The 23420-nt window shown below is 42.1% G+C and overlaps 2 protein-coding genes across 5 annotated transcripts in view; both read left to right on the top strand.

Moving 5' to 3' along the window:
- bsnb (bassoon (presynaptic cytomatrix protein) b) overlaps positions 1-11613 on the top strand; it is a 61899-nt gene extending 50286 nt beyond the window's left edge. For 3 of the 4 annotated variants that reach the window (XM_086040376.1, XM_086040372.1, XM_086040374.1), the window contains exons 6-13: positions 282-2370; positions 2729-3570; positions 4458-4569; positions 4654-4800; positions 4936-4991; positions 5492-5616; positions 6280-6394; positions 8825-11613. In XM_086040376.1, the coding sequence (XP_085896502.1) occupies positions 282-2370; positions 2729-3570; positions 4458-4569; positions 4654-4800; positions 4936-4976 (3231 nt within the window). In that variant the 3' untranslated portion in view covers positions 4977-4991; positions 5492-5616; positions 6280-6394; positions 8825-11613. The remainder of the gene's footprint in view (positions 1-281; positions 2371-2728; positions 3571-4457; positions 4570-4653; positions 4801-4935; positions 4992-5491; positions 5617-6279; positions 6395-8824) is intronic. The other variant, XM_086040373.1, reaches the window with a different exon arrangement.
- Positions 11614-16595: 4982 nt separating this feature from the next.
- Positions 16596-23420, top strand: part of erc2 (ELKS/RAB6-interacting/CAST family member 2) — a 41439-nt gene continuing 34614 nt past the window's right edge. Inside the window, exons 1-2 of the mRNA XM_086039937.1 lie at positions 16596-16689; positions 17382-17530. The gene's annotated coding sequence lies outside the window, so the exon portion shown is untranslated. The remainder of the gene's footprint in view (positions 16690-17381; positions 17531-23420) is intronic.

Genomic DNA, 23420 nt, shown 5'->3' with positions numbered 1-23420 from the left:
TCCCTTTTATTTTTCACAAATGCCCAATATAAGAATGTAATTTGTAATCATTATAACAAAAATTAAATATTTTATTTAAAATTCTGATGTAAATAAAACTCCGGCTCTGTAAATAGGTCATTTAAAATCAAGTACTTAATTTAACTACATATCAATCTACATAGTTCCTAAATTAGGGTACGCAGACCCTTTGTGCATACTGAGGTACATTAATGAGCCTAATTTACATAAACACATTCTGTTTATAGCTCATTTTGCTGATGTGTCTCTGCCTCTCTTAGCAGATGGCCTCCCTGCAGCGGGAGCAGCAGAATGCTGTCATGAGAAAGGTAAAGAGGACTCTTCCCAGCCCCCCTCCAGAAGAGACTCCACTCCCCATAGTTACTCCAGCACAAATGTACAGTTCTCCTGGCATGCCTCAGAGGGTTTTGCCAAGACCTGCACAAGGAGTCACCAAGGCAGGCTTGCTGAGTGAACTGAAAGCTGTGGAACAAGAGTCATCAAAGCTCAGGAAGCAGCAAGCCGAGCTGGAGGAAGAAGAGAAAGAGATTGACGCCAAATTACGTTACTTGGAATTAGGCATTACTCAACGTAAGGAGACCATGGTGAAGGAGCGGGAGAGGCGAGAGTTGGCTTACTTGCGCTGTATGGGTGACGCTCGAGACTACATGTCAGACAGCGAGCTCAATAACCTCAGGATGGGAGCTGCAACAGCAACCTTTGATGCTAATGGTTTGCTGACAAGGCCCAGCACTGCACCACTGAGTCAGTTTACTAATGATCTCAATGCATCATCCCAATATTCCTCAACCTCCGCCTATTATAATTACCCTCAAAATCAACCATCGACACAGCAGCCAGGCTCCCCTTACCATCAGATTGGCTTCCAAACTCCTCAGTACCCTTCATCCACTGCTCCCCAGCCAGGGACATTCCAGCCCCACCCAACTCCAGGCCCCGGCTATCAGAACCAGGGAAACTATTCTTCCCGTATGTATAGCCAACCCTCTTACCAGACAGACCTTGGCATGCACCAGCATAGTCACCAGGCCTTCCATCCACCAAGCCAGTCTATGCCAGGCCAAAGCCTTCCTTATCCCAGCCACAGCTCTTACCAACCTGGACTGTCTTACCCGACCCAGGCCGATATCCTCACAGTACACCAAAGACCAAGACAAACCTCTTTGGCTGACCTGGAGCAAAAACTTCCCACCAACTATGAGGTCATCAGCAACCCAGCGGTCTCTGTAGCCACATCAGCTCCAGATACGACATATGGCTCCGCCTACAGCAATGCGTACGGACAATATCGCCCCTCTGAGCCTGGCCTTACACACGCCGGTGACAGCCCAACATCTGCTTATGTTTCAGATGAACATTACACCTCTAACTTAGAGCAGAACATTCCAAGGAACTATGTAATGATTGATGACATCAGCGAATTGACAAAAGACAACACCAGTCAACCCACCGATGCCCTCGGTCATCCGGTAGGAGGGCGGTATCGCAGCGAGAATGGCCCTGCACGTGGCAGCACTTATGGTAGACCTGAAGATGAAGCAGTCGATGCATATGGAAGACCCACTGGTACAATGGGTTACCAGAGCACAGTGGACAGTCGTACTAGCACCACAGTTAGTGGAGGATCTTATTATTACGATGACTACAAACACACATCACGGAGCAACTCCACTAGCCACAAAGTCTCACCCAAAAATCTTGCCCCTGCCGTAGTCTCTTCTAAGCGTAGTAAGCACCGAAAACAGGGAATGGAGCAAAAAATATCAAAGTTTTCTCCTATTGAGGAAGCTCGAGATGTTGAGGCAGACTTGGCATCCTACACTATGACAACCTCGACGGGAGGCAGTTGTACTGTGGTGTCCAGGTCCAAGAAGCAGGATGAAACGGCATACGGAATGAAGAGGAATGCTTATGACCAGCAGAAATATTATGGTACCAGTCGCGAGGGTCTTGAGGAAGAAGATCGCATGTACGGCTCTGGTAGGTCCAGATCTACTGGATATGGCATGGATAAGATATCATCCCGAGATGCCTCAGGTCACAGAAGTAAATCCTACGAGAGGGATGCTATGGAACGTTCTCAGAGAAGCAGCCGCAGTGGAAGGCCTCCCATACGCAATCAGAATTCAGAGGAAGAGAGTCCAATCAGTCCTGTCGGTAAACCTGTAGGCATTGGACGGAGCTCTGCTGTGTCGAATGCCCATGATGTGAGGAACCAGTATGGGTCAAGTCATTCGCTTCCAGATGTGCAGGACCACCACAAGAAGGATCTTCCGAGGAGTCATGTGTATAAACCAGATGACCCTTACCTTGTAGACGACATGCACTGTGCTGTTTCTGACAGTGAAGGTAACTGGTGCTGAATAATTTGTGCTGTCTTACATGTTTGTTCCACCTTTAAAGTGCTAAAAAGAGACTGCATGCCAAGTGAAGAATGTTGAGAAGAAGAATGCCATTGCTTTTGTTGTCCTTTTTGCTGTCTTTGATTTCTGGAACGTCTCCTCTGATAAAATAAGTTATTTTATATGTTTGTGTTCTGCATGCTTTGTTTTGTGTAAGTTGGTGTCCTATCTTTTTTCGCTGGCTTCCTAAAATGTGCATGGCTGTACGAAGTGGAGTTTATTTTATCGCATGGCTTCTATCTACACAACAACTTTGCAAGGAAAAAACACTGACTGATAATGTTTCTTCTGGTTTTAAAAAAAAGCCTATCATTTGGGCCAAGAGGAGACTGACTGGTTTGAAAAACCTCGGGAGGCCCGTTCAGAACGTTCAAGACATCACAGAGGTGGAAGTCAGTCATCTACAGGTAGGCGCACAAAGCACACCTACCATGACTATGATGAGCCGCCAGAGGAATACGGTCCCCAGGATGACAACCATCCACGCCATCCCTCCTCGGCATCATCACGGGACCAGCGATATCATGGCAACAGTTCTGGGAGGCATAACTCTTCTCGACACACCTCAGAAGATCCCAGGTCCTCCCGTTCTACTAGGACACACCCGAAAGACACCTCAGGACGATCTGATGGCAGGAGCACTTCCTCTGCCCAGAGGAGGGGCGGCCCAGACTCCCGTTCTGCCCAAGGAAGTCCCCGGAACTCAGGAGACTTCTCACGTGACTCGGCTGCTGGTCATCACCACGGCACTGGGGGAAGGGGCCAGAAACAACCAGGAGATCGCACAAGAAGGCAGGATCCCTCTGCTGCAGGCGCTAAAATGCAGCAGCAGGGTCATGCTGGGCAACAGCGTTCCAGTGGTCAAAGTCAGCCGGGGAGACATCCAGGCTCAGAAGCTCTTGATGGTACTCAGCAAGCCCAACAGCAGCAGCAGCTAAGTGCACAACAACAACAACAACAACAACAACATCAACCGCAGCAGCCGCAGCAGCCGCAGCCGCAGCAGCACGCGCAACCCCCTCCTAGCTGCCAACCAACAACTAGTGCAGCAACTGGACCACCGCAGCATCAGCTGCCCAAACCAAGCCAGACACAGGGACGCCCGTCAGGAGGAGCCTCTCCAGCTGGGCAGCCAGCAACTACAGCAGTAAGTTAATACACAAATAAGTCAACAATACTATGCTCTAGTTACTTTAAGTGGTACCTTGTGTTATAAGTGCTGACCCAATTTATGAGAGAGACACAATTTTAGGTACGAACATGCTTTGGATATGTTGCCACTCTAGTTGATTGGAGAAAAAAAATGTAACAACTGTAATACCTTCGCATGTGGGAAAGGAGAGCCAAAATTGCCAGTTCACTTTCAGCCGATTACACTGGTCAACACATTTCAACAAAAAATTTTAATCAGCGAAGCAGGTAAATTTTTCAGGATTCTTTTGTTTTTATGCTGATTCCAACTATGCCATTCTTCTTTCTCTAACACGTCAGGTTTTCATAATAATAATTTAACAAAACAATAATAATATGTAATTTAGTAACATATTAAGTATTATTATCAATTAAGGGTTAGCTTCTGCAACAGGTAGATGTTTTTTTTTCTAATATGTTATAGCTATAGATTAACTTGGTAAAATCTGTATGGCGCAAACTTTTTTAGGTCAAAATTAAAAACCCAAAATGAAATTATCTAAAAAAAAACTGATGCGCTACAAAAAATGGAAAAACCTTTTTGAAATTGCACAATGGGTTCTTTCAGTGTATCAACATAGATCTGACTTTAAAATCTTACAAAACAATGCTAACTATATAATTAGAAATGTAGGATCAATTACAGCATATTCAAAAACCAGACACAAAATACTTAACCAGTGTTGTCCAACTCAAACAACAATGAAGATACAATCTTAGGATCAAGAGATCCATAATTTCTTCTCAACTTGAACATTTAATTTAAACTACTTTGCCATGGTGGTGGAGTAAGCTGTGTTGTAAATTGGGTAAATGTTTGTGTTATTGCCTTGCTTTTTCCAGGTAAAAACGGATGCCACACCGTCAGCAACTTCCATAGGAATGAAGTCTACAATGGCAGTCCCAACCATACCTCAGACAACCAAAACAACTCCACCCCCTCTAACAGGCATTGGTAGGTCTCAGAACTTTGAACAACACAATGTCAACAGGTTTAAACAAATAGTATACGGTGGTCATATTTTTTTTCTGTCTGCAGGCTCGAAAGCTGCCCCTGTTGGGATCGGTAGTAAAGCCGGTGGTATCGGCAGTGCTGCAGCTGGACAGGCACCCGCTGAAGGGGAAAACGTTCTGACCAAAATTCTGCAAGGAGGTGCAGCGGAGCAGGCGGGAAAACTGGGAGATGGTACAGCCGCTGATAAATATATTATGATGGTTTTCAGTTTTTCTCTGTGTGTCGTGGAGTAAATTGCACAACAATTGAGTTGCGGTGATGTGTTGATCTTTTTTTTTTTTAATGTTATTTTACTCATTCTCGCAGCTTTGTCTGGCCTTGGGAAGAAATTCACTTCATTCTTTTGAATTGAAGAGGAACGGGTGAGTCAAAACCTAGACAAGCCACTTTTTCCATAGGACAAGACATAGCATTTATTTTAGGATGTGAGACAGCAGATGGCAAGACACTTGCCACTAAAATTCAGAGCTGGGCATTCCGCCTATGTGATGGACCGGTCCGTCTACCCGCCTATGACAGATGCCTAAGACGGTCACTAGTGGAAGTTGGTCAAAGTTGGTAGTCGGAAACGCTAACGGAAGACCGTTTAAAATCCTAGGCAGACCAGCCTATAGGCGATTACTATTTGGTCCGGCCGGACAAAAAAGGCGGACGGACAGACGGCGGAAGGGTACCCCGGCTGCAGGCGGAAGGCGATAAACAGACTGGGAAATTTTAGTAAAATGCCCAGCTCTGCTAAAATTGATTAATAATTGTAATTTACATGCTTTGTAATGTTAATATAGCGTATAGCATGCATATGTATAGAAAATGTCCAGTACTAATGACTATCTCATCAAAGAAAATGTGGCTTTCTCCTCAGTGTCTGCATAATCACAACAATATAAAATGAGAGGATTTGCACCAGAAAAACCTATGAAACTACATATATGACATTTTACCATCACGGAGGATGTTGAGCGAGAGAGTGGGATCCTAGGAGCATCAGTAAGTGGCTTGTTTTTACTCTTCTTTGTCTCTGGAGATGAATACACTGTCACCTGCTCGATCAAGCATTGAGTCACTGTCAAGAACTGTGATCCACTTTGGGTAACACTTGCATCACAAAAAACAAATACAACCATGGAGGAGATTATTGAGCGCTTGCATGGGCTCTTTTATGACCACAAAGACATTGCTAGAATAATATTGTGAATATTTAGTGTCTTTTTACATCTTTACCGCCAGGTACTTCCTGTATACTCTGAGACTCAATACAAGAACAGCATCATAAAAAAAAAAATCTGCCTTTACAAAGATACTAAGGCTTGCTTTTTGATTGTCAGTGTCAGAAAGCTATTCATTTAGCGATATGATGTAGTTTCACATGAGAGTGGTGATGGGGGAATTAGAAACACCTCAGTATGATGAAGTGCTATTTTAAGCCACTTCCAAAATATTAATGATAAAAAAGCCAAAATAATATCAAAACTTAGCATTATGTTTGATACATATTTTTAATCTCATAGTTTGGACAGGTGTACCTAATGATGTGACTTGTGAGTGTAGTTTAGCACAGTCTGCACAAGCAGACGACTCAATAAATGATGACTCATGAAATACTCAAGACTGATCTCGGGTGCCTTTACTTTACTTCAAATTACCGAACAGAGTTAGAATCAAAGGAGAGCCTTGTCAGCACTGAATTCCCCAGACGTGCATGTGATTGAAGTGGAGCTGAATGGAGAGGGGGACCTGAAAATCAAGTGGATGCCTTGAAATGAAGGTAAGTAAAAGCCATTAAAATACAGGTGGATCAAATCCAGGCCTCTAGGAGGTCATTTTTAGATTTGGATTTTCATGTGTTTGTAGGATTATACAATTAAAAAAAAAGACCCTGGAATATAAATTCTGAGATTTGTTTCTAAATACATTACATATGCTTGAAGGTAATTGCTGAAAACATGAAAAGACCGACAATTATGTAGTACAGTGGACTCAGCAACCCCCCTTTCCATGCGGACCGATGGAATGTAAGGAAGGAAGCGCTTTAAAAGGACGAGGACGGACGGGGTCGGAGGATGATAATTTTTATAAATAAGGACGGAGGGACGGGGGTGTAAGGGTACCCAGGTTGCGGACGGAGGGAGGAGGACGGACCCGCAAAAAAGTGTCAAGTGCCCATCTCTGCACATATGAGTGTATGACAAAAAGGTTCCGGAGTACACAAGCGCAAAAAGGTTGGGAACCACTGAGATAGACCACTGAAAATAGGCGTGGTGGAAATTCAGACATGGTGACACATCATCATTGAAGGACTGGCTAATTAATTGACTTTTTGTGTGCTCTTTTGACAGTTAAACTGATAGCTTGCTGCAGACCTGATTTTAAGATAGCAGGCTAGCCATTTTTTTTTAGTTAAATGAATCAAAAATCTTCTGGAACTATTTTATGACATCGACTTGCTTTATCCTCCTCAACCAGATCTTTTTTTTTTTTTTTTTTAATGAAATAAAAAAAACAATTAAACCTTGTGAGGTACTTGTATACCTGGTGGCGCAACCCCAAACACAGCAACCTTTTGTCATCAATCTGCCCCCCGGAAGTATCCCCCCTATTGTTTACAAACACTATGAAATGGTCTATTGATTTTTGTAGTTTCCAAGCTTCACAGTTTCATAAGCATTTTTAGATCATTAAAGAGAAGTCAGGCGGCACGGTGGTCGACTGGTTAGCACGTCCGCCTCACAGTTCAGAGGTCGTGGGTTCGATCCCAGCTCCGGCCACCCTGTGTGGAGTTTGCATGTTCTCCCCGTGCCTGGGTGGGTTTCCTCCGGGTACTCCGGTTTCCTCCCACAATCCAAAAACATGCATGGTAAGTTGATTGGACTGTCTAAATTGCCCCTAGGTGTGATTGTGAGTGCGGATGTTTGTCTCTGTGTGCCCTGCGATTGGCTGGCAATCAATTCAGGGTGTCCCCCGCCTACTGCCCAAAGACAGCTGGGATAGGCTCCAGCACGCCCGCAACCCTTGTGAGGATAAGCGGTATGGATAATGAATGAATGAATGAATAAAGAGAAGTCAACCCAAACATGTTTTTTTTTTTCAAACAAGGCATTCTGATAAATATTGCATTTGTGGAATAAGAGTTCATCCACCTGTTTTTATCCATCTCTGGGGGCGGCCATTTTGTCACTTCTGTCCACTGAAAATGATATCACACACCCTCAGGGCTCAGGTAACGACCAATCACAGCTTTTTTTCTGAAGCTGAGCCGTGATTGGTCGTTACCTGAGCCCTGAGCAGTTGTGACGTCATTTTCAGTCGACAGAAGTGACAAAATGGCCGCCCTGTGACATGGCTAAAAAGGGGTGGGTTTTGCTGCTTAACTCCACAAACACAATATTAGTCAGAATGCGTGCCGGGAACATATTCTTCCAAAAAATATGTTTGGGTTGATTTCCACTTTAAGGTTTTGAACTTTCTGCTGCAAAACTAAGAGCACAGGAGCTGAGTGCTAAGACAGTTTACTTTGTGACACACACACACTTCCAATAATCTGGGCCAGGCAAACAGGGTTAAAATTAGCCTGAGAAAGCTAATTGTGGCTTGGATTTAATGTCACACACGCAAAGACGCACGGGAACAAGAGCGCACGCAGGCACACAGATTCATGACTCATGGTTAGCAGTCCTCATTACATGCTGCAATGAACTAATGGACTAATTCCGCTCAATGGCGCAAAGCCACTGAGGAGCGAATAAAGTGAATTAGAATTCATTTGATTTTGCTTCTGTCCAAGCACCTGCTGGGACTCTCACAGAGTGCCGTTGATAGGCTCCTACATTCGGCTGCCCCAAGTGCTGCGCTGACAAGTCCGTCAATGTGAGTCTGTGGCCAGTCCGAGGATTCATTAGGAGAATGTGAAGATTGAAGATCTTTGAGGCCAAGCAGCTCATCGTCCCACTGGATTACTGCAGACACCAACAGGACTGCGATTGGCTGCAAGTTACAGCGAGCTGCCCGGCAGAGATGTGATTTAAACGTATCGATTGGTTTCATTCGGATTGATTTGGTCCATGTCAGGGGATCTAAAAGCACCGGCCGCATGAGTTAGCTTTTACATAAGCCCCTCATTTGGTTTGTCTTCTTAGTCTGGTCAATTTGATCTTGTATGGATGTACTCATCTTCAAGATATATTTGTCTTCATTTCAGGAGGACAGTAATGAGCGTGAGGCGCAGGAGGGATGGTAAAGGAGGACTCGTGTTCTGCTTGTTCTCCTCTTCCATAGAAAGCCTTCTGGGATGGAAAAGAAAGTTCAAGGCCCACTGATGGAGCAATCTGGCTGTGCTCCAAACGAGGAAAGCCTCAGTGCGCCCTCTACTGGACATTGTTCATGTCTGAGGATTACACGTCTGGCAAGGATATTTGATTCCACTTTGATGCTGATTCTGAAAGCATATCATAGGTTTTTCTGGTACCAAAAGAAAGATATCGCTCATAGACGACTCCACCAACAAACCCGAGTGCTCGGTTTTCTCCGATTTCTACATTCCAGGTTGGGAACGTAACCCTGTCTTTGAATGTGTTCTTACTTCTCCTCATTATTTTTTTCAGCGTCTCTACAGAATGCATTGTGTAAATGTGTACATGCACGCACAAATATATGGGGGAAAAAAAGAAAAAGAAATCCATATCTGTACTTTTCCAGCAGCCACTAGTCATGAGCTTAATTTTTGTTTTGTTTTGTTACGGAAAGAAATTACTGCCAGTGTGCCCACAAGTGTGAGATTCACACAGATGAGAGGACCAAATGAAAGAGTGGCAGTGGCTCTTTATCTTGCCATCACAAAGCCATTGTTATTGTATGTGTGGAGCTTTCATGTCTCATCTTTTAGTTCCTTTTCAATTTGCCTCATATTCACTGATTGGACGGGCCTTATTCAGAACTTTTTGCTTTTTTTTTTTAACTTATATACCTCGTATGTTTTCAAATGTCCATATCATGACGCATTTATTTTTACGCAGCTGTATACTACTGTATGTACATAATCTTTCAAGATGTCATTATGTAAATTTGTCATTTGTGTATTTATGGAATAACATTTTTACCTTGTTGTTTTATTTGGTACAACTTTATATTTGAGGCTTTTTATTTTGTTAACTGTCAGTTTTCTCGCATAAAATAATTTGCTTGGTGACTTGAAAAAAACAAAAAAAAAGCAATAGCATGCAGATAACGGTATATAGCACAATGGTATAAATGTTGTATATGTTAGCGATGGGGAATTATCCAACGCTTCTTGTTGTACAGTTTGTCGAACGGTTTACAACCATCGTACCAGATGTCCAGATGTGCATGTGTGTTAGGTGCAGATGCATACGAGCATGCAGAGTGGTAGGAACACATACAGACGCACATATTTGCCATCCCAGAGTTCCTTTCTGCTCTACTGTTATAAAGTCATCAACGATCTCTCGAACAAGCTGGGCCCACTGCCTTTATTACCCACGCGCGCACACACGAAGTGTAGATGAGCAATTCAAATGTTCTATGCAAAGACTCATTTTGAACCTGGTAGTGACGTCATCGCAAGCGAAACAACAACACAATTACCGAGTAAAGCAGTTTAAGGTATACGTATGTTTTTACTGTTTTATGAATCTGACTATTGAACTAGAGTTGTTTTGTTTTCTCCGTCGCATGTTTCTTGAGCTGTCACCGCCCCGCCGCAGGGACTTGTTGCCAAAGGGTAAACTGTGTCTACTGTCCGTTTTTGAATGTCCACCATCATGTCGCTTCGTAGCATGGATTTGCTTGGCTGCTCCCTTGGCTGTTTGTTAGTTCCTCGAGCGTTTTGCCTGACCCCGGGCTTGCAGTGACCGTCTGTGTTGCGATGAACCTGTGACACAACACATGGTCAGCACTTCATCCGTGTCAGTATAATTGTGTACATATTTGGGTGTCACTATAACCCCGCGGGGGTGAATGGAATGCTTCTTTTCGATATAATTCACCTTTGATTGAATCACTCAGCGGCCAAGCCTTCATGGTGGGAAAGGTGCATGATTCGATCTTATATGCTTAAATGCTTGGTTATACCTGGATGACTACAACCTGGCATGTTTTCACCAAGGTTGGCAAACTGGCCGGTGGGCAGAAGATGAGCAAAAAAAATCCGCCAGTTACTCACAAATCAGGGCATGTCTTTTTAAGTTGAAAGCACAAGCCTGGCTGGTAGTGGTCGATGCTCGAAGACAAGCAGACACGCGGAAGTGATGTCACAGTGCCTCCGAGATCTACATCCAAACGCGAGATGGAGATCTGCTTGATGTGAGGCGCGTCAGACTCAGCAGCTTTCAGTGCAGCCATCCTCATCCTTACTGTAAATACACGTTCATTCGACTGTACAGCTTTTGTTTTGAGTACGGCTGTCATGTGCTTCCCCATGCCGTATTTGCTGCCAACTTTTGTGCATAAAAGAACATTTATTAATTAACAGTAACAAGGAAGATGATTATGATCATTGCTTAAGCATAGTCTATGTGGCTAACTTGTACTGACTGTTTACAACAGTGGAACAAAAATGGAACACAAATTCTTGCTCAGAAACATATACAGTCTTTGTGGAGATTCTATCCTTGTTGTATTTTAGAACCTCCGTGGCAACAAGTTGCCTTCAATGTCCCACAATCAGGAGGTTTCAGTGGTTACGATCTAGACTGCGATCGGAATTTTCGGAAGAAGCAGGGGGAAAAAAAATGAAAGAAACAAAACATCTGGAAAATGTCATTCACTGTTGTAAGTGCAATGGGGAAAACGTCAGTCGTGTATCCATCGTGAAACCTTGTTCTCTATTCAGTGTATTCCTGTAAACTGATAAATTGATTAGTACATTTTGGTGCATCATGTCCAGTAATGTGATTCAATGAAAATATTGACCCTGCAATTTCCAAACGGAGAAAAAGAATAAAAATTAAAGAAATATAATGTTGTCTTGTACATGGGCCTCCGAGTCACCTTATTCCCTTAGCAAAATTTTACAGGTCTTTTCTTTTTTTAATTGACAGTATGATTTTATTTTCTTCTTTTCACCAGGGTTGGGGGTTAGTCATATCGGTCATGCTTACTGACGTAGTTTTCTAAAATGCAGAACAATCACGTTCATTCATTCATTCATTCATTATACATACCGCTTATCCTCACAAGGGTCGCGGGCGTGCTGGAGCCTATCCCAGCTGACTTTGGGCAGTAGGCGGGGGACACCCTGAATTGGTTGCCAGCCAATCGCAGGGCACACAGAGACAAACATCCGCACTCACAATCACACCTAGGGGCAATTTAGACAGTCCAATCAACTTACCATGCATGGTTTTTGGAATGTGGGAGGAAACCGGAGTACCCGGAGGAAACCCACGCAGGCACGGGGAGAACATGCAAACTCCACACAGGGAGGCCGGAGCCGGGATCGAACTCACGACCTCTGAACTGTGAGGCGGACGTGCTAACCAGTCGACCACCGTGCCGCCCAATCACGTTCATCCAGGCTGAATACTAGCTCTCGCCCAAAGTCAGCTGGGAAGGGCTCAAGCTCACCCGCAACCTCAATGAGGAACTATAGAAAAGGGATGGCTGACTGATTGTGTTCGCTGGGAGAACATCAGTGAGGGGCAAAATAATGCTGGGCCACATAGCAGAGAAAAGAGAGGGGGGGGGGGGTCAAGAAAATTACTTCACAAATGCTTCTATAATTATTATAAGAGACAGTTGTACATGCATTTTACAATTATGTAACTACCCTGTATTAAATATAAATTAGGTATTGGGGGAAAAAAAACCTAACCTTTCACTACAGTGCCATCTGCTGCCCTCTCTCACTCAAAACTACGTTGAAGGCGGGGTTTGTATTAAAAATGCTATCATTATTTGCACGTAACCTCACTTCATGAATGTCACTATAGTGTGTGATTTTTTTCAACAGAGTGAACAGCTGCACTGTCAAGGTAAAATTTCCCTCCAAGTTCCCATGAGACCACAAACCACTGTGAACATTCTCTCGGCTCTGTATAAAGAGTCTGCAGATGTCGGCTGCCCTCATCTGGCTTCACTCCCACTTATCACAGAGTCGCTACCACTGGTCCGCTTCAGCCTCAGGCTCATGTAGACATTTCGCAGTCCAAAAGTGTCTCAAAGGAAGAAATGGGCCTCAGGAGGGAAAATGTCACAAACTGTTAGGTTCAAGTCTTTATTTTTTTTGAAGTGGTGGATGTTGTACCTAGTAGGAATTTCTGCCAAAAAAAAAAAGATTTTATTAATATTTCTGATGGCACCTCTGTTTGTCCGATCATCTACTTGCCATCATTCTGAGAGCCATTCAGTCTGTCTCCCTGCTGCCCTTTAAATATCAATGCACCTCTGTGGTTCGCACCTGCTCCTCACCACAGCAGTCAGTTCCATTTAAGGCTGGCATCACCATCGTCCGCATCTGTCATTTTGATCATCCTTAGAGACCCACTTCATAACCCATATTTCCTTTCACCCTACTTGAAATTCAACATTTGAGCCACTAACTGTGATCGACATTGTGACATTTACAATGTTATTATTCAGACACGATTTTCAGAACCCTGATCGACGGTCAATTTATGTGTATTTCAAGGGAAAATTCCGTATGAAATACTAAGCAGAATCCATCGGTTCAAACTGTCGCCCTCATAAAACTATTTTTAGCAGTACAGGAAATATTTTAATCAACATTTTCAACATTTCAGTTTTCCTGCAATTTTAGTGTGGGTGTTGCTAAATCGGTACCAGTTGACGTACTTCAGCTCAACATGCAGTTACTGGAGCTCGCTAGCTATCCCTACAACCTGAAAATGCATCTTCCCTAAAGCACGTCTTCTGGCGTGGCTGCTTTAGAGCGCCTCATTGTCGGCTGTGATTATATGCACATTACGCAGAGAAAGAAGGAAAATGTGGAGTTTTTTTTTTTTTGTAATAATCTTTAAAATGCATAGTCCCTTGTTTGATGAAAGAATGTATACATCAGTATTAATCCATCCATTGTCTGATCCACTTATCCTCACGAGGGTTGCGGGTGTGCCAGAGCCTATCCTTTGGAAGTCTTCGGGCAGTGGGCGGGGTACCCCCCGAATTGGTCACCAACCAATCGCAGGGCTCAATATTAATATCTTAAAATTAGATTTCTTCTTACTGGAATAAACTCAGGCTGTAATATAATACGATAAAAGCCCCTCTAGTGTCTTGACCTTAAGTTTAATGTTAAAGAATTGAGCAATGTTGAGTCATTTTCTTCAATGGACCCACTATAGCCTGCTGCTAATAGAAGCCCACTGAGATTTAACGGGTTGCCTTGTATCTCTTGAAATGCTTGAAACCTCTACGTTTTGGCCACTGATATCTACCCTAGACAGACCCAACTCACGTAAAAGATTGTTCGAATGAGGCAAGAAACATTTGTGTGGAATAAAGATGGCTTAGGGTTACACAGGTTAAAACGCCTCTAAAATGTTCCTATTAACTGATACGAGCCATCAGAGATGGATTTATGGGTGCAGCAGCAGACTTCAAAAAACCCATCCAAATAATATTTCAAATGGCTAATGACAGTGCACGCCGCCTTTTGGAGATCAGCTCTCTTTTCTTATGAGTGCTTGTCTGAAGGGCCGCTCTCTTGACCTGAATGTCCTTCCATTAAGGACAAACTGTCAACTCATAAACTGCAACCACCAGCAATCTGCAGTCATTTGTTTCCCGAAAACCATGGTGGAGGTATACCTCCCACCCCTCGAGCCTACATTATTAACCCATCATTTCCACAGCCATGACCTCACAGGAAGTGTGACTCATCCACTAGTGATGGGAAATGTGACGTCATAGAGGAAAGCGAGGACTATTCGGCTTTATTTGTTACTCGGTTTCGATAAGGCTAAAAGCATTTTCAATGAACGGCCTACTATGCAATGACTCGTTTTGAACGTGACAATTTAGAACCTGATTACCATCATGATGACAAAGATTTTTAAATAAAACCTTTATTGGGAACTCATTGAAATAGCCACTGAAATATTTCAGTTTAATAATAGGGAGCCATTTCCCCGAGATGAATGTTGAATCACACCACCACTGGAGGCCAGCAGAGAGCATTAGTGATCACAACCCACATAATTTCCCAGAAGCATCACACTGCTGTGCAAAATGTTTACTGGCTGTACTAGTAAGTCATTTAGATGTTCCAATCAATCAATTATGATAACACACAGTTTTTTAAAGGATGACGCCTTGAATGATTAAACAGCAACATCAACAGGGAAATGAGTAAGCTAAAATGTAATCCCATCTATTCATTTTCTATACTGCTAATATGCTCATTCAGGTCACGGAATGTACATTCCTACATTTTCCTTAAATAAAACATCTGATCAACTACAATGACTTTTATATCTTTTTATATTTTTTAGCATCCATAGAACTGATAACAAAAAAGTGACCATTCCAGACACTTTTCAGTAATCAGGATGTTTAATAGCTCTCAAGCCACACACCATAGAGGTAAATAGGTTAATACAGTACTCTGTGTGACCTTTGCCCCCCGATGCCAAGCGTAGTGGTGAGACGAGTGTGCTGCTTCAGTGCCTTACGTTGAGCATGAATTTAACAAAGTATAACACAAGCGTGCATGAGACGCACTGTTTGTGTGTGTGCGTGTGTTTGCAGCTCCCAACTCAGAATTGCTGATGCTTCTCCTTTGGGCCCTGTCAAGCACGCTCAGCATCAGCGAATAGGATGCAACATAGGACAAAGTCTCTGTAATTTGGGAGGAGAGAAGCACGGATCCACGGGGACCTTTTAGTTAACACTTGTGAAGGGCATGCTCAAACTCATGTGTGTGATTTGTGCAATCGTGGCCTCTGGTCCTGTTAATGCTGTGCCCCAATGTAATGCCAGGTGTGTCCAATAGAATAAATAAATGCCTCACTGCAAATAAACAATGAATAGTGTTGATATGCAGTATAGGCGAATCCATCAATTTTCTTCTGCTTATCCCGATGTCAAGTCACAGGAGCAGCCGCTTAAGCTGGGAAGCTCAGACTTTGATATATGGATAGCGAAAAAATAAAGGTTAGCAGTGATGTCCTGAGATACGTGCGACCCGAATTAAGAATTTTCGAGATTCGAGCTATCATTCTGCCGATTTTTTGCTTTGACTTGCAAGCAAAATGTGAAGATAATGGTGTATTATGGCAGTGAACCCAATTCACCTCACAATAGACAATGAGAATGCAAACGTGGCTGTGAAAGTAAATAGGACAGAAATTAACAATTAAATTCCTCTTTTAATTGGTTTATCATATAAATCAACCACTATGACAACTGTGTGATTGACATACACATGGTGCAAACAATTGGCTTGCTGAGCGGACAAAAAAAAAAAAAAAAAAAAAAGTCACCCCGGGATGTAAAATGTAAATGGGGGACAAAACAATGGGGCTGGTTAAACCAGGGTGTCTGGTCATCCTTCTTACCCTTTCAATCTGTTAGCTTCATACTAATGCTAATGAGCATATATAGCAGGGGTGGGCAATTCATTTTGCAAAGAGGACACATGAGAAACTGGAACCCTTTCAGAGGGCCAAGCCAACATTCTAATGCCAACTTTGCCTTATACTATTTTTAAATTTATCTGTATTTACAAAAAGCAGTTAGCTAGCTAGTTTCATTCAAATGCTATCATTGTTGGTATGTATTGTTATAATTAGGACCATTTAATTTCCCCAGATTTTTAGCGGTGGCTAAAATAGTCTAGTTAATTACAGTTTTCTCTGTGGTATTTTAAATATAAAAGGCATTTTTATTTTCACTTTAAGGGACCTTAAATTGTTGATAGCATTCCAATCCACTATGTGGCAGTCATGCACATTGTAATGTGACTGCCAACTGCCAAACAGCTAAAGGACAAGAAGCTTTTGGCCGCCATCTTCCGTCTTGGATTTTACATGCAACAAAATCGACTGCAACAGACTCTACCACATTGCTTGACAAAGTTTGGTGATGAAGGTTAAGTAATTTTTAGGGACTCTTGCAACTCCATACATACAAACATAAAAACAACCCAAAACATGATGAATTTCGGTATAATGTGCTCACGAAATTAATAAATTGTGGCCATGAAGAGATGGCGAGCTGCATTTGCTTACTCATCACTCCAAGAATGATATTGATATTATTCATTTGTATGTGCACATTACTTAATGACAACTATTATTGTGTGCAAACGTGTGGACACAATTTTAATCCCCTGCCCCACAAGTAATGTCTGATCTCCCCATTTCCTTGTACTAATCCATGAGGCATAAAGTGGAACAATGTTTGAGGACCACCATCTTTTATAAAGTGTACTCCATTACATTTAGATTAGTGTGTCAGGCGGAGTACGCTTGAAAATCCCTCCTTCACTATAGGATTAGCAGCCTCCATGCCTTAGTAGTATGAAGAGAGATGTCATTAGCCATCTTTAAACGGCATGTTGTTGGCGGCGCATAGTAGATTGCACAGCACGAGAGGAATGCTGCCTGTGAGACGTAATTCAGGGCAAATAAAATTACAGGACATTTTGCTTCTTGCGAAATTGTGATTATTCATTGTGATTATTGAAATGTATCTTCTTTCATTAAGACCCCAAATAGGTAAGTGTACGTAAACACACATACACACACTCACACACCTCCCTCCTCCCGCCGTGCATGCAGCTGCCACTTGCGGTAGTGACGATGATGATGCTGGCGTGCAGAGGAGGACCAATGACAGCGCAGGATGCTGAGGGAGGCTGCTTGGTTGAATGGAGGCGACGGGATACCGTCCGTATAGCAGCACAAGAGAGGAATTGACATCGAAGAAGGTGAGTGTGTTTCTGCACGTTAATCCCAAGATCATCGTTTGTCTCGAAATCACTCGCACGGTCCGTGAAGTGCCCTTTTTTTCTCCCTCGAGTGTTTTTTGCGGGCGGGTGGCGGGCCAGCCGGTCATTGATCACTAGATAGCGGACAATTTACGTCCTAACGCCGTCTTCAAACAATACAGCAGCAATAGTGTTTCAAAATAAAGCTTTTATTTGGCGCCTCTCTGGTGCCACAATGGTGCGTGCAGGTGCTCGACGCGCACCACGCCGGGGACGTCAAACATGGAGGCCCAGTGAGCTGTCAGTATAGGTCCGTGCTCCTTATGCTGCATCACATGTAATTCACTTGGTGCAACATTCACAGAATTTACTCAGTGTTTGAATAGTCAAAGCCTCATTGTGGGATTTCTAACATGAAGGCATTTCTAACTGTCTAATTTGGTTGCTTTGACCCTGATATTAAAAAAAAAAAAATCCTTTCTGAATGGGATGCATTTGGGGCGTTGAGGCTCAGTAGTAGAATACATGATGAGGAGGCTGCATGTTGCAGCACACTCCAAGGGATTGGTGCTCCTTCTCGTGTGAAATGACTCTTATCAACCCATATTGAGGGCTATTTTTAGAAAAATGTCCTTCTTTGTCTGCCTGAGACTCTGAGGCTCTGACCTCAAAAGGAGAGCGCCATCGTCTCCTTTCGACCACTTGTCTCCCCTCCCTCCTTGCTGCTGTTTCGTGTGAACACAATGGATGTGGCAAAATGTGAGGAGGGGGCCCACCTTTATCGAAAAAGTCCCAGACACTCAACATCGTTGTAGCATGCCATCTGTGTCCACTCTGCTCCAATGTTCAATAAATTGCCCGAGATGATTCCTCCCATGGCCCTAACTTGACTCATCGAGAGGTGTTCTGATCTATCATTGAATCATTATTTTATTTAACCGGTTTGGTTCAACTGAGATTAGGAACCTCTTTTTTAAGAGAGACCAGAATCATATAGTCTTGATTGTACCTGTGCAATGTTGGTATGTATAATGTTGGAGTAAAGGTCAAAATAGAAGCAAGAGATCAAGGTACTCAAATCTGCGTTTGAAAAAGCATGTATGCACCTGCCAGGACACTTCATTAGGCGCCCTTGCACAATTAAATGTTAGAGCTGTATGAAAAATTGCCTTTACAAATATAATAATTTCCTGTGTTGATTGAGCTTTTTTTCTTTAGCTACACAGGGAGCCAAGTAATTATTAAATGTCTTCTGATGTGACAGTGTAGTTTTTCATCACTGAAACATACAACCACAAATACATTATACAGCACATGTCAGTAGTTCTCAAGCTTTATTATTTTTTTCATAAAGGCAGATTTTTTTATACAAGTCTATGGAGTGTTTCATGAGTTCAAAAGGAAAAGAAAACATTTCCATTTTTTGTAAATTAATGAATTAATGAATTAATTAATGTATTTATTTCTTTTAAATGTGTATTTATATTCCAGGTTAAAGACAATGTTTCTTTAGGGTATTCTAGGTTAATATGTATTAAGCATTTAAGATGCTAATTATAAAAAGGGCGTTTTTTGGGGGCCATTTAATTGCAAAACCAGACAACTACACGGAAATAATTTAGTTAAAAAAAACAAAAAAAAACAAAGTCAAATATTTTCGTCATCTCTCTTGAACTGTTTGAAGCAATCATTATATTCGCAAGCATTGTTTGAAGACATACGTGACGGGTTTGCGATGATGTAAATAGGTACGGGCTCGTGATTGGCATAAACGGAGACATCGCTAACTGCACCAAATGGTGCTTGGTTATTTCTAAAATGTGACCTTTATTTCTGACAAGTTTTACACAATGGTCGTTTGGTTTTGCATGGTTAGGAAATGCAACATCCAGCGATGCCGTGATAGGCTGTCTGCTAGTGGGCGTAGCTCTATTTTTGTCAAAATGTTTTTGTGTTTGAACTCTTTATTTGGTTAACTGAAGATTGACTTATCACACGAGAGAAAATAGTTTAAAAAAAAGCATGATTTTCCGATTGACCTAAAGACAGTGGATTAGATTTATTAAAACAATAAAGAATTGTATTTGACCTTTCATTGTAAATATAATGTGCATAATAAGGGCACACTTAGACGCAAATCATACTTAATTAAGAGTGATCTGTTGAAGTGAGAATAGTGAGGATGTTCCACATTTCCTCTCAAGCAATGTAATGTAGCGTTTCCTGATGGTTTGGGCAAAATAAACAATTGATTCTTCTTGAATTTGGTCGATTCTATGTAATTGATTATTGATTATTCGTGTCTTGAAGTGAATGAGGCATAATGGAGTGCAGTTACTATTGACTTTAAGGTAATTTATGATTTGAAGATGAACATATCACCTATGGAAATTTGTGCTAGATCTTTGAGCAACACTGAAATAGCAGTTCAGAACATTCAGAAAGAAGTGCTCACAAAGCATGATGCAACATTTTTTAGACAAAATAATCGTTCATTTTTTCCCCATAGTCGAACAAGGACATTTAAGGAGCAGACAAGGAAGTGACATTCACTGGCCTGTTAAACAATTTATTTCAATGACACTTGAAGACAACGCACATTATGAGTCTCACTTTTTCTGGCAAAGCTATTGTAGTTCATTCAAGGTGGGGACAATTTTGTCTGCACTGCCAATTTGTCTTGAGCTGTTGAAAGCTGACCAGGGAAGATAAGAACAGCTTGTTGTACAGGCTCAAGTGTGTTAAATTGGAATTTAATTTACCGCTGCATCTCAGCGGGACTCCAATGAATGCACAGAAGAATTACCGTTTTTCGACAGATGAAGTTGGAGTCTCTAACTTCAGCATGCTAACTTTGTTTTGGAGAGAGGCGTGTCCTCTCTGACCTCTTCTGCTCAGAAATGACCTTGCAAATGTCTTCAACACTTGAGACCTGATGTTTTGGGATCGGTCCACCGAAAACCCAACAACAACTCAAGGACAAGCATGAATTAAAACGCTTTCATCACGTCGTCTTTTCCCACCCCAGTCACCTTTGGTAAACGACATCCGGCGACTGAGGTGCTTAATCTCTGTTAGCCCAGACGTCATCACCATGGAAACTGGCCGGCGCAGCAAGTGCCACCGGAGAGAAAGTACCGTAGCTCCTTTGTAGCTCCTTAGCTCCTTGTGTCCATTTTTGTGGTGTGTTTCTCACAGTTGGTCCACTATTTCTCATTCCTTTTTTTTTTTCAGGGCCAATGCCAATTATTAGAGTTAAGGAGGCCGACAATCGAAATTTGGAGTCGATATTCGTTTGCGGTGAAATATTGGCGTCCAAAATTTTGTCGAAAATAAACTCACGACACTTTGTTTAAATGCCTTTAAGCACATGTTTATTAAGTAGCTATTTAGCTTTGCAACATGTTAAAGTTTTTTTAATCCTGGAAAATAGACATCTCTGTTTCAAAATCCACAGTAACAATAACAGAAAGTGCAGAGAGCTTGCAGGCTAAGCAGCATGTCTTATAAAGTTAAATGAAAATGTCGACAAATACCGGTTCCATAGCTCCCTGACGTTTTCTGCAGTAAATTAAATAAAAAAAAAAATTTAAATAAAATTTTAATCTTTCACTTATGACCAGCAGGTCACCAGTGTGAGTTTCAAAATAATTCAGTTACTAATTGATAATTAGTACTTAACAATGACATTACATGAAGATAGTAAATAAACGCATCACACATATTAGCTTTTCTTGTTAGCCAACAGAATTGAATAGAATAGAAACGAATCAAATAGAATGGATTAGAATAGAATTAGCCTTTATTAGCCTTTATTTGTTCCACAATGGGGAAATTCAAGATTCAAAGCAGCACAAATTCCACAATAGTTATACATATGTCAACAAATTCTAGGGTCCAGAAAATGAAACGTAGTGAACTCTGTGACCTTTTTAATTTAGTGTCCACAATAAACAAAGAATTGAATGATACGACGATAACATTTTTTGTGAATATTGGGAAAGGAAATCAACCCCAGATTTTGTTTACAGAATATTTAAAAATGTAATCAACTTTTAAGACAGGAATAAAGTAGAAAAAAATGACACCGTCAGAAGGATAACTCATTTAACAGGCAAGCTTGCAGTGTTGAGACTGCCAGCAAGATTCGAATGCAGCCTCGCTTAATTCTTCATCGTCAAATAGTCACAGAGATCACGTATCCAGGTTCAACAAAATAGCATCACTAGCAACAATAAGATCATATTAGCACTGTTAACAAGCTGACATTAGCCACAGCTAGCATTAGTAGCATTAACTTACTTTGTATTTGTAATGGAGTGTTACTTTAACATGAATGCTGACGTATCCTTCATTTTAGTGCAAGTGCAGGGCTCACTGCGCATATTTGACACTTTGACCGCATGGTTTCCAGCAAGCTGGGCGCAGCAAAGGTGTGTCCTTGATGATGCACCTGGTGGCATGACGGTGTGGTGGCATGAGTCAGTCTAAACTTACACCTGCTCAGACCATGTCTAAAGAGTGGCGCAGCTGGTCTAACACAATTTTGGTGAATTTGATCAGGGCACAGGCAGACAGATTCTCAGGTCACATGTGTGGTGATGTCAGAATTATTTCATTCACAAACATGTGAACAGCTGACATCAAACCATTTGAATCCTTGGATTCTATTTTTAAAATCATCCCACCGTGCAGCACAGCTATGGGGCGGGGGGGTGGTCTCCAAGTGCTCCAAGAGTTACATTACAAAGCCCTAATTTTGTCGGTTTAAAGTTTTAATTTTTGGAACAAAGAATCAATTAAAATTTAAAGTGATAAACATACAGCAGCTGTTAGCAGAAATGTATCAAATTGTGTGTCCCTTCTGAAGCCGCTCAGCTGCCTGTGGTTCCTTTGCTCTACTTCTGTTTAGTCTTATGCGCGCTTGTTGACATTTTATTGTAAAATTTTACAAAGGTGGATCTTCCGCCATGGTTTCAGAAAAGCTCCTGAAGCCCAAGCTTCAGTGGTGTGACACTGTCGTGCAAAAACACCTTCTGTCTCCGATAAGTTGTTTCTCTTTGGCCATGGTGCTTCCTTAAAAAAATAATTAGAGGTACAAGATGGGGCCAGAGACAGCTGTTTTTTTTAAATCGCAAACTCCCTCAACAATACATTTATTATTGTGGTTGTAGTTTGCGATCACTCAGTGAGCGCTCTTGCTAACATTTCGAAAGTTGACATCTCCACTGTGACGCAGTGTAGTTCTGCACCACTGCAAATTAGAACCACAACCCATGAATAAAAATGGTATTAATTCCAATCACAGCAAAGCATTACTGTCTATGCATTGCATCTCAGTTGCAGCTCTATAAATTGTGCTTGAGGTGTACCTAATGAAGTGTCATGTGCATGGACCGCCCATGGAGAGAATTGCTTAGCGCTAGTCTCGGATATGTTAGCGGTCGTTCAATATTGAATTTCATTGCGCTATCTGGATATTGTATCACCAAAAGCCCGGTGTGTGTGTGCTTGTGTCCCTTCCACCACGAAAGCACACAATGTTGCGCTAGGCTTTCACTTTGATAAGCACTTTTTAAATAAAGCCTGGATGTCAAAATCAGCATGTGTAGAGAAGCTGATCAGCAAGACGTTCACCATCACAGTCACGCGATCGATACGGTTTGATTCCACCTTGGATGTGCACAATATCTGTGATCCCTGATCAAGCACTCACCTGCAAACTGCTGAATAGGTCAATTGCGCACTTTGCAGATGACTTATTAGGAAGGCAAAACAAACATCTCATGCATTTATTAATCGCTTAGTGGCTATGAGCGCCGCAGACTGTTGTGTGATAAAAGATACGACTGCATCCAGGGCTTCAGTTTGTCTATTAATTATCTGGTGT

This window comes from Filicampus tigris, chromosome 9, assembly GCF_054856515.1.
Source record: "Filicampus tigris isolate MCC_2025a chromosome 9, RoL_Ftig_1.0, whole genome shotgun sequence".
In the NCBI taxonomy this organism is placed as follows: Eukaryota; Metazoa; Chordata; class Actinopteri; order Syngnathiformes; family Syngnathidae; genus Filicampus; species Filicampus tigris.
Note: the sequence above shows the minus strand (reverse complement) of the source record. Positions and strands in the feature narration are given on the sequence as shown.